Source organism: Poromitra crassiceps (assembly GCF_964638095.1).
Source record: "Poromitra crassiceps genome assembly, chromosome: 26".
Taxonomy (NCBI): domain Eukaryota; kingdom Metazoa; phylum Chordata; class Actinopteri; order Beryciformes; family Melamphaidae; genus Poromitra; species Poromitra crassiceps.
Window position 1 is genome coordinate 5,871,224 of NC_139640.1, and position 12,500 is coordinate 5,883,723.

The 12,500-nt window shown below is 45.1% G+C and overlaps 1 protein-coding gene across 1 annotated transcript in view; it reads right to left on the reverse strand.

Annotated features, from left to right (window-relative positions):
• Positions 1-12,500, reverse strand: part of cdk14 (cyclin dependent kinase 14) — a gene marked incomplete at both ends in the record, with an annotated part of 130,183 nt that overhangs the window by 54,145 nt on the left and 63,538 nt on the right. Inside the window, one exon of the mRNA XM_083661173.1 lies at positions 1,346-1,466. Within this exon, the coding sequence (XP_083517299.1) occupies positions 1,346-1,466 (121 nt within the window). The remainder of the gene's footprint in view (positions 1-1,345; positions 1,467-12,500) is intronic.

A 12,500-nucleotide genomic window follows, 5' to 3' on the forward strand; every position in this document is an offset into this window, starting at 1 on the left:
GAACCTGCATCTCCATAACACACCTAGAACCTGCATCTCCATAACACACCTAGAACCTGCATCTCCATAACACACGCATCCCCATAACACACCTAGAACCTGCATCTCCATAACACACCTAGAACCTGCATCTCCATAACACACCTAGAACCTGCATCTCCATAACACACCTAGAACCTGCATCTCCATAACACACCTAGAACCTGCATCTCCATAACACACCTAGAACCTGCATCTCCATAACACACCTAGAACCTGCATCTCCATAACACACGCATCCCCATAACACACCTAGAACCTGCATCTCCATAACACACCTAGAACCTGCATCTCCATAACACACCTAGAACCTGCATCTCCATAACACACCTAGAACCTGCATCTCCATAACACACCTAGAACCTGCATCTCCATAACACACCTAGAACCTGAGCACCCAATACTTCTATCAGAGTCCACAGAACAGCTGCCTATCAGCAGAGGCCTGTGTGAGTGTGGACACACAAGAGCATTTTCAAAACAATATGATTTTCAATCATGGTTGGAGCAATTTGATTAAACATCTGATAGGAGCCAGCCAATGTCATCCACCTCTGACACGATCATGTAGGTATCTCCCTGACCACAACTACAGTCTGCAAAAACCTGACATGAAATGAAAGAATTGCATTATTTTGTGGGCGTTCCCAGACATGCGGACTGTCTCTATAACAACCCACTTTACATTTTGGTTCATAACTCGTGGAATCAAACATCTGTTTATCTTGATTGGTTGGGTCTTTATCAAAGACCGTATAATGAATTATTAAAGACTTGAAATCAACGATTGGGACCCTAAACTCATTAGGTGTGTTTACTGAGGTCCTAAATCAAGAGAGAAGTAGGGTCATTTTCCCATTGACTTCCATGCAATCTGACCTCTTTTTGCGGCCAGTGGAGTTGCCCTCTGCAGGCCATTAGAAAGAATGCAGGTGTAAGGCACTTCTGCATTGGCTTCATTTTTGACAAACAGTGCTACCCCCTTGGTCTTTGTGCGTCTATCCATATAGGCCACGCCCATTTCCATCGAACTAGATTTAACACCATTGTGATTGTTCTGAAAAATCTAATTTTGCTAACTTCTCTTCGCCTTTTGATCTCCACATTTGGTGAATAATGAAATAATAAGAAAGACAGAATACCATCATACAGTCTGAATATCAGGTTACTATTCTATATTTGTAATTGCTTTTTATAGTAAGTGAAAATGTCAGGCCTCTCTTGAAAAAGGTATCTTGTCCTCGATCTATCCTCTTACAAAGGGGAGAAATGGGAAAGCTGAGGGTGAGGGGTCAGTGGTACCCACCACATGTCCAGACAGGTGGAGTAGTCTGTGGATCCCAGCAGGACATCTGGGGGCCGGTACCACAGGGTCACCACCTCGTTGGAGTAGGTATGGCTGGGCACCGACTTGGCCCTGGCCAGGCCTGAGGGGAGAAACACACCAACCATTAGCACTGAAGGGCCTACAAACAAGGCTCTGAAACCATTACCAGTGAAGTCTAGTGTAAGTTCATTTCTCAGACATCCGGGTAATAGAAGTTTTAAAAAATAATTTATTTTTAAAAAGTCCCCCCCCCATAATTTTCACCCCTCTTCTCCTGAAGCTTCCACGCAAACAATTCCATAATAATTTAAAGTCCCTGGAAACCAGAAATATCTTTTTATTATTTAGCATTTTGAGTTCATCACATCACAGGAACCTATGTTAATAAGCCACCAGCCAAATTTGAACGATGATGAACGTCGCAAAGTATATAAATTTAGGTTTGACAGTCATGGCAAAAGTCATGAGAATCAATTAGATTTTAGAGTGTATTTTCTCCCGCGGACTGTGTGGGCGTGTCCCGTCTGCAGCAGGTCTCCTCTCTCTCTCTCTCTCATAGGAGACCTGCTGGAGGAGACCTGCTCGGAGGAGACCTCTCTCTCCGTTAACGGAGAGTGAGAGAGAGAGAAGGAGAGAGAGAGAGAGAAGGAAAGAGAGATGGAGCGTGTGTGTGTGTGTGTGTGTGTGTGTGTGTGTTCGCGCGTTGCTCGGCGAACACACTCGCCGCTGCGCTGCGAGTGCACAGCGCTACTGTGTGTGTGTGTGTGCGCGCGTGCGTGCGTGCATGCGTGTGTGTGATTCGATTAAATCTTATGACGTGATAAGATCATGCATTTTAGCACCGCTCTCTTCAATGAGGAAATGGAAATCCAGACCTTGTAGAAAAGTGTCGAGGTTAGTGTTAGTCTCCACTGACAGAGAGCAGAGGCAGCTTGCTTTAATGAGGCCCAAGGCGTTCGCTCGTTGTCTCCTCCCAAGTGGTGGGAAGGCTTCATTAAAGCATTTAACTTGGCTTAAAAAAAACTCACTTCCTGCTGGCTGTCAGTCCCCCGGGTGTGTGAGGAAGAGGAGGGGGGGGGGGGGTATTTAACATGGGTGTGTGAGGAAGAGGAGGGGGGGGGGGGGGGTATTTAACATGGGTGTGTGAGGAAGAGGAGGGGGGGGTGTATTTAACATGGGTGTGTGAGGAAGAGGAGGAGGGGGGGGGGTATTTAACATGGGTGTGGGAGGAAGAGGAGGGGGGGGGTATTTAACATGGGTGTGTGAGGAAGAGGAGGAGGGGGGGGGGTATTTAACATGGGTGTGTGAGGAAGAGGAGGAGGGGGAGGGGGGGTATTTAACATGGGTGTGGGAGGAAGAGGAGGGGGGGGGGTATTTAACATGGGTGTGTGAGGAAGAGGAGGGGGGGGGTATTTAACATGGGTGTGTGAGGAAGAGGAGGAGGGGGAGGGGGGGTATTTAACATGGGTGTGGGAGGAAGAGGAGGGGGGGGTATTTAACATGGGTGTGTGAGGAAGAGGAGGGGGGGGGTATTTAACATGGGTGTGGGAGGAAGAGGAGGGGGGGGGGTATTTAACATGGGTGTGGGAGGAAGAGGAGGGGGGGGGTATTTAACATGGGTGTGTGTGAGGAAGAGGAGGGGGGGGGGTATTTAACATGGGTGTGTGAGGAAGAGGAGGGGGGGGGGTATTTAACATGGGTGTGGGAGGAAGAGGAGGGGGGGGGGTATTTAACATGGGTGTGTGTGAGGAAGAGGGGGGGGGGGGTATTTAACATTTCCTTGTGTTGAAACACCCACAAGAGAAAGTAGTTCCCATCAGGGCTGAACAGTGTAATTTCCCTACACTGATCTGACACCAGCCCCACTATCATTTCCACCGCGGGTGTCAAGTGTGTGTGTGTGTGTGTGTGTGTGTGTGTGTGTGTGTGTGTGTGTGTGTGTGTGTGTGTGTGAGGGTTAACACAAGAGCAGAGAACAGACTGCGTCGGTTACCGTGAGTGGCGGTGCAGCAGTACTTTCTGCACTCCATTATGAAGTCATACAGATAAATAACAGTATTGTTGTTTGCGTTTTGTAGTTAAGGAAACCAATCAGCTTTCAGTGTGGTTGCTTTTTATATAAGGCTACAAAAAATAGTCTCCTTTTTTGGTGCACCTACTTTGCCTCAACCTGTTTCATCGCATCGGTTAGTGATGTCCCACGTTACCCTCTTAACAACCCCCACAGAGATCTTTTTCCTTATTTATTTATTTGTTTATTTGGACGGGACAGTGCAAAATGAATGAACACAGAAACCATAGAACAGATACTAAAACCTGGAACATAGTAAAAGTGTAAAAATTGCCGGATTTAGCACGAGGCTAATTTCAATCCGTTGTCCCCATAAAACATAAAACACAAAAAACATAGAGCGTAAAACGTAGAACATAATAAAAACATACATAGAACATAGGTAGCAGCAGTAGCCTACACTCTAAAACTACGTAAAACATGAGTAGCAACAATACACTCTAAAATACATGGCAGCAATTACAATTACTCAATTGCTTTTGACTTTTATTTTTCCATTTTTATTTAGAGTATTATCTGCTTATAGTGATCACCATTACAGTGTTATGGTGTACAACTCTTATTATGGATCAAAAAGCTTGGTTTTGTATTTTTTGTATTTTTGTTGTTGTTGTCTGTTTTGGTCTCTTATTATTCATTATTATTTATTTATTTTCATTGCATGAGATGGACATCATTGTTTAATCCATGTATGTACTATGAATGGGAATGGGTGATTGTGTGTGTAGGTATGTGTGTCTTTTTCTTTCTTTTTTCTTAACTTTGATTACATAGCGGCTGCGTTACCCTGGTACCCTGTCTACTCACGGATGGCTACCTGAGACAGGTGCTGTGTACACACTGAAATCAACAGTCATTTTCGCTCAACGAAAAATGTGGTCTCCTCCAAGCTTCTCACAACCTGCCAAAAACCAGCCAACCAGAAGCAGCAGCAAACTTGGTGCGTCTGTCTGTCTGTCTGTCTGTCTGTCTGTCTGTCTATCTATGTGAGACCACTGTGTTTTAAATGGCTGTAAGCTAATTTACTGTATGTATTTTGAAACAGTCAATAAAATTCAGTAAATAGCAAAGCTGTCCATTTCATTACTTTATACGACTGTAAAGAATGTACAAAATGTCAATTGATGATGCTGATCTGCATGAGAAATAAAGAAAATCAAAAAAGTGATAATGATGAGCCGCTGACAGTGACCAATTGGACCTGTCCCAAAGTGATCAGTGAGAGGATTTAACTGTCACCAGACACTCTTCTAACAGAACAACAACAACAACAACAACACAATGACCTGACCTCCCTCCAAACCCCACCGGACCGACTACAGAGGAGCTCAATTTCAAAGTGCTGACCTATGGCCACACACACACACCTACACCTACACCTACACACACACACACAGGCACACACACGCACACACACACACACAACAGCCAGTCGGCGACCAGCCGCCTTGTCCAGGTAGCTGCTCAGATGGAGGTCACCAGTGAATTACTGTACAGTGTACATCACCCCACACACACACACACACTCGCACACACACACACACACACACACACACACACACACACACACCAGTAGAGGGAGAAGAAGGGAAGAAGCAGGGAAAGTGAGACACTAAAATAGTTTCTCTCCCCCGAGGGACAGAACAACAACCTAGGCTTCTTTTGAAGTTGATTTGTACTTTAAAGCCAGTTTCTTCAGCAGATTGGAGCATCTGTGCTGCCCAGTAGCGATCTATTTAAAATACCTTTCAAAATAAATCCACAGAGAATTTGGACTTGTGATAAATCGGAGCATTCATCACAGTTCCACGACTCAGAGAAGTAAAAGCAACTAGGACACAGAAGCATGGTGTGTTACAGGCATGGTGTGTAGATAGATAGCATGGTAAAAGCAGCTAGGACACAGATGCATGGTGTGTAGATAGCATGCTAAAAGCAGCTAGGACACAGAAGCATGGTGTGTAGATAGCATGCTAAAAGCAGCTAGGACACACATGCATGGTGTGTTACAGGCTGGTGTGTAGATAGCATGCTAAAAGCAGCTAGGACACAGATGCATGGTGTGTTACACAGGCATGGTGTGTAGATAGCATGCTAAAAGCAGCTAGGACACAGATGCATGGTATGTTACACAGGCATGGTGTGTAGATAGATAGCATGCTAAAAGCAGCTAGGACACAGATGCATGGTGTGTTACACAGGCATGGTGTGTAGATAGATAGCATGCTAAAAGCAGCTAGGACACAGATGCATGGTATGTTACACAGACATGGTGTGTAGATAGCATGTTAAAATCAGCTAGGACACAGAAGCATGGTATGTTACACAGGCATGGTGTGTAGATAGCATGCTAAAAGCAGCTAGGACACAGAAGCATGGTATGTTACACAGGCATGGTGTGTAGATAGCATGCTAAAAGCAGCTAGGACACAGATGCATGGTATGTTACACAGGCATGGTGTGTAGATAGATAGCATGCTAAAAGCAGCTAGGACACAGATGCATGGTATGTTACACAGGCATGGTGTGTAGATAGCATGCTAAAAGCAGCTAGCACACATGCATGGTGTGTTACACAGGCATGGTGTGTAGATAGATAGCATGCTAAAAGCAGCTAGGACACAGATGCATGGTATGTTACACAGACATGGTGTGTAGATAGCATGTTAAAATCAGCTAGGACACAGAAGCATGGTATGTTACACAGGCATGGTGTGTAGATAGCATGCTAAAAGCAGCTAGGACACAGAAGCATGGTATGTTACACAGGCATGGTGTGTAGATAGCATGCTAAAAGCAGCTAGGACACAGCTGCATGGTGTGTTACAGGCATGGTGTGTAGATAGCATGCTAAAAGCAGCTAGGACAGATGCATGGTATGTTACACAGACATGGTGTGTAGATAGCATGCTAAAAGCAGTTAGGACACAGATGCATGGTATGTTACACAGGCATGGTGTGTAGATAGCATGCTAAAAGCAGCTAGGACACATGCATGGTGTGTTACAGAATTTCCTCCAGCTAAACAAAGACAAAACTGAGGTGATCGTCTTCGGTCCCAAAGAACAAAGGCTTAAAATCACTGCACGCCTTGAGTCTCTATCCCTGAAGCCTAAGGATGAAGTCAAAGATCTTGGCGTTATTATTAATTCCGATCTCAACTTTAACTCCCACATTGCCTCTGTGTATGAAATGTGCTATACAAATAAACTTGACTTGACTAGTAATGGAAATACAGTGATTTACTTTCAGAATAACTGCAGTCAAATTCTCACCTTTGGAGAAAAAAGGTATTTCAACCGATGAAACAGCAAACGTATCAAAATACTTGTGATGTTAAGATTACATAATGGGGTGAAACTGTGGCTGTAAAGCATTACTCAAAATTAATATTAAGGTTAATGTTACAGTAAGGGTTTTATTTTGAAAGCCCTAAAGCAGAAGACCTAATTTTACATTCTGGCTGACTTGACGCTAAATCTAAAATGAACAGTATTTTCCTAATTTCTCATTTTGTGCACGCACGCATGTGTGTGTGTGTGTGTGTGTGTGTGTGTGCACGTGTGTGTGTGTGTGTGTGTGTGTGTGTGTGTGTGTGTGTGCGTGCATCCACCACCTGCCGTCGTCCCAGCTCATTTCCCAACGCAAAGTGGACTGTAATCAGATCTGCATTATAGAACCCAATCCCAGTCAGGATCATTACCTGCTCTGTGCACATCAACAACAAACACACACGCCTCCGCCTGCAACACCGCTGTTATAGCCCAGTCTATTTCAGTCAGGTCTAAGGAATGGGCTCACTCACTCACACACAGACACACACACACACACACACACACACACACACACGCAGACACACACACACACACACACACACACACACACGTCAATAGCCTGGATTCATCTCGTACACTTCAAAAGACCATCTGCAACCTCCAACCACCCACACCACAATCAACACCACACACGTATGCAGCACACATTCGTTCACACAAAGACACACACATACACACACACACAATGACACACAAGCACAAAATGACACACATGCACACAGGCGCATCCACCCACTGGTCCCCGGTGGTGTGCTGCTGTAACGGCACGCTGGGGAGCAGCTTTGGTCCGGATGCCTCTGACATTCCTGCAGATCGTTGTCACATGACTTCACTCCTCACACATCATTATCCCAGCAGCTGTTAAGCACAGCTACACTCACTCTTACAGCATTAGCGCCCCCTGGGCTAATACACACGCTTTTCACACAATCGTGTTGCTAGGCAACAGCGTATGTTCCAACACACAGAGGTCAGCCAGTTACTTCCTTATTGTGTTGACACTTCTACTGTAACAGTACAGTACTAGTGAGCAGGTAAAACAGATGGTGTTTTGAACAGGAAGTCACAACACAACTGGGTCAAGTGGGCGGGGCTACATAAGGTGAATAGAGGTGCATGCACACCCTTCACCTGTACAGCTCCAAATGTGCAAATATCCAGGTGTGAGTGTGTGTGTGTGTGTGTGTGTGTGTGTGTGTGTGTGTGTGTGTGTGTGTGTGTGTGTGTGTGTGTGTGTGTGTGTGTGTGTGTGTGTGTCTGTGTGTGTGACTGAGTGTGTGTGAGTGTGTGGTGGAAGGTGGGAATACAAGGAAGGAACAAATGTGGATATTATACATGTTTAATAGCAAGTGGTGTCGTCGTCATGGGGCTTGTGCAGGGATAGCGGAACGCATCTGAACTTGGGGGGGCCGGGGGGCGTGTCGGGGGGGGGGGCGTGTCGGGGGGGGGGGTGTCCCCCCCCCCACACACACACGTCTGTGAACCACCATCATTGATTATTATTAATATCATCATATAAATATTTTGGTCGTTTGAAGCCAGATTCATATAGGAATATCTCATTTTAAATTAACATTAGGATTAGACGGTTGTGATGTCAGTATTCAGTCTTAACAATCATATATTTGCTCCTTTTCTCATTCACTCCTATGTCACCACCTGCTCTCACTGCAGGGTTTGAGATTCAACTTTTTTTTATCACCAGCCAATATGGCTGCTAGATTTTAAAGTAACGAGCCAATTAATTTCAACTAGCCAAAATGTTTTTCTTGAAATAAACCAGAATATGAGGGCGACTGGGTTTTACAGCAGGGCTATAAAACTAAATTGTTCAGGGGGCTACATTGTCAGAAACCTAAGGGACCGGGGGCCGGACCGTTCCCCGAGCCAGTACACTTGACACAATGCGCCACCATATTTTTGCAGCCGCGCTGGAACTATTATTAAGTAGGGTGTGTGTGTGTGTGTGTGTGTGTGTGTGTGTGTGTGTGTGTGTCTGTGTGTGTGACTGAGTGTGTGTGAGTGTGTGGTGGAAGGTGGGAATACAAGGAAGGAACAAATGTGGATATTATACATGTTTAATAGCAAGTGGTGTCGTCGTCATGGGGCTTGCTTGTGGATTGTGTATTTTTATATTTTATTTGCATTTTTTGGTAGAAAATTTGAAAGGGGTGTGTAGTCTTTTGAGACCCATTGTGAGGTGACAGACGGTACTGCAGATTATTTTTGCTGGCCTCGACAGCACAGCATCGTATTCCTTTTACTTACTTATGCTGCTACTGTATTGTCCTGGGGCCGGTTGCACCAACTGGTCTTAAGTTACGACTGGTCTTAAGCTAAGTCGGTCGTAACTTTACCACCTAACAGCTACGCCGGTAAGCCTTTTTCTCACTAAGTCGTAAATATTACGCCTAGTCCAGAGCAGGCGTAAGGTGCAGTATAGACGGTTTTCGCCTGTGTGTTGCGCAATAGCCACAACCCCTCAGCACTCTGGCTGTATTCAGACCCGAGTTATAAACTGGAAACCGGAGTACGTTATAAACGTTATAAATATAGTCACGTTATAAACAACTAACCAATGCTGGGGGTCCGTATGGAAAGCGGAAATCGAAATGGTTCAAAGTTAAATCAATTTGGTCATTCAGTGGCGTTTTACTGCCATGTAAAGTAACGACAAGTAACAGTTAGCCGCTAACATTAGCCACACTATTACAGCCGCGTCAGCATACTCTTCTAAACAGGTCGCGTGCCGCATTCCAGTGGGCATTCCTGTGCTTTCACATGGACGCGCATCGCTACGACCAGGCGTAGTTAAGACCAGACGTAAGCCCTGTTGGTGCAACAGGCGTAAGTCCACTCTAAAGACTGGTCTTAACTAAGACCGACGTAGGAGTTACGACCAGGCATAGTTAAGACCAGTTGGTGCAACCGGCCCCAGTACTGCATTGTTAGCTACAGTACTGCTATGACCACGTAAAGTTTACAACCAGTTTAAAGACGAATTCCTGTTTTTTACACCCCAGACCTTATTTCCAGCTTAAAATATGATGTTTTACTCACCCAAATAACTTTGGTTTCATTCTGATCCCCCTAGAAGATATTCAGATCCGAGTAGAGTCCTGGAACTGGCCAAAACGGGCGTAAACGGCGCATACATCGTCCACACTGTAAATAACGTATTTTCTGTCACATCGCGGTTCATTATGGTTGTTATATAATTATGAGAACATGAATTAGCTATGTAACCAGGCTCCATGCTGCCGACAGCCTGCTCTGTTTGCTGTCCGAGTGTCCGTCACATAGATAACAACTCCCGCTTTATCTCCCGCCGCTGTTTGTAATCGATATATGGCCTTATTCCATACGAGCGGCAATTGAATTGAATCGTCCATAATCTTGAAATCAGATCATATCTATAAGCTAAGCTAGGCTGCTAAGATAAAACAACACAACAGACGGAGTCAACTCTGACCTGCCCCGGATGTGCTTCAGAAGAAGCAGCGAGAAGCGCTTCTGTTTGGTGACAGAAGAAGAAGAGAAAACCACAGAAGAAGAACATAGGGGGATCAGAATGACACCAAAGTTATTTGTAAAACATCATATTTTAAGCTAGAAATAAGGTCTGGGGAGTAAAAAAAATCAGAAATTCTCATTTAATGGTGTAAAAGTCAACTATACTGTAACTTAATATCTTTCTAGCAATATCAGTTTAATCACCTGAACGGATCTTTTTTCCCCCGTGATGGGCGTTGCCTATTTCATGCAGTGTCTCTATTAGCAGAGCTGTAGTGTTGGCCCTGGCACTGGATAACTAACACCTCACTTAGTACCCTGAGTGAGATATTCACAGCTGACTGACTGCTGCATACCACTCCAGACAGAGCACACACACACACACACACACACACACACAGGCACACGCACACGCACACGCACACACACACACACACACACCCGCATGCTTCTATTGTTATGTGGTCCTTAACTGACCACATCCATTCCCTAACCCTCACCACCACATACATGCCAAACCTTAACTCTGATGATGAACTAGCCCCTCGAAGAACTGAGGACCAGCAAAATGTCCTCACTTCACATAAACGTCCTCACTTCCCGAAAACGTCCTCACAAAAATGTCCTCACTTCTAAAAGGCCCCACAAGGATATAAGGACACACACATGCTCTTTCTGCCACACACACACACACACACACACACACACACACACACAAGTAACAAGTGCACATTGTTGTCACTCAGTCGCACGTAAAATGACTTCAGCCTTGAGACAATTGAGATGCAAGATGGCGGCAGGCAAGCAGAAGTGAACGGTGGTCATTCGTACTAAGTTTCTAGTTATTTTAAATGAGTACAGCCTTATCGTGCTCCAGTATTCAAGTTTTCATCTTTAGACGTATAAAGGGTCCAAGTCTTTGAGCGAGCCGCTGCATAGTATTTTTACGGGTGTATTAGATCCCGCGATAGCCTGTGCTAGGCTAACTACCGCCGAGCCCACAGCTCGGCTACCCAGGAACTCTCTGCTCGCGTCTAGCGAACTCGCTAGCAAACAGACTGTGCTAACGCTACGCGCTCTTGCTATCAGCTATCAGGCTAGCATTGTAGCTAATGTTAGCCAAAGCTAGCGACAACTAGCCGACAGCCTGAGTCTCAGACGAGCGACACTGCTATATCTCCACCACCAGCGTACCTCCAGAGCCAGCGGGAATTTCTACTCATCCTGTGCTGTGAGTAATCAGCCTTGGACTGCAGCGTTGCTGCTGCTCTCGTCTCAACGTATTCTGTACTGTGAAGGGTATATATATATATATTAGGGCTGTGCCGATTCACTTATCTCCCGATTCGATACTATCACGATACTTGGGTGCCGGTTCGATTTATATTGCGATTCTTAAGTATTGCGATTCTACGATTATTGCGATTCGATATTACGATTTATTGCGATTTTTGTTTCTTTTTTTCTTTTCTTTTTTCAGTTTGTTTGCTTTTTTACACTAGATTAGAACATGGGAAATTGAATCATACACTAGAGACTGTATATTATATCATGAGTAGGGCTGGGCGATATAGTTAAAAACAGGGGCGGACTGGGATCATAATTCAGGCCGAGCATTAGATACCAAGCAGGCCAGGCCGATATGGGCTGACGCGCATGAAACTTGGGCCGTTTGAAGCCCAATTTGGGCCGTTTGAAGCCCAATTTGGGCCAAGTCCAATTTTACAATGAGATGCACCCACTTTAACCCTGAAGTGTAATTATTACTTCAGACTAACTAATAAAGTAATAAAACCACTAGTAAACCAGTAGGCAGCGCCTGGCCTGCTGTTCAGTGACTCCTAAATGGCACAGTGGACAAGTCAACAGTAGTTTGCAGATTGTGTAAAACGGAATTGAAATATCACCGAAGTACATCGAGTTTGAGCTATCACCTAAAAGCTAAGCATAGCGGAGCAGCTAGCAGCCAGCTAGCTAGCGCGAGACTCATCACCCATTCTTCCTTCAGAGTCTCAGATGCGCGGGTCCTCTAACCACTGGGAGGTCGGCTCCAATGGCTTCACGCGATATACACGTTATCAATACACAGTTTCCAATACCGAGCCATTATTCACATGGAAGTGCCAAAGTTTTTAGCTCAGACACAGCCTTCTTCAGCGGTGTCATTTTGGGTTTTGACTGCTCCACAGCGCCGCCGCCGGAAATATCGGTTCTG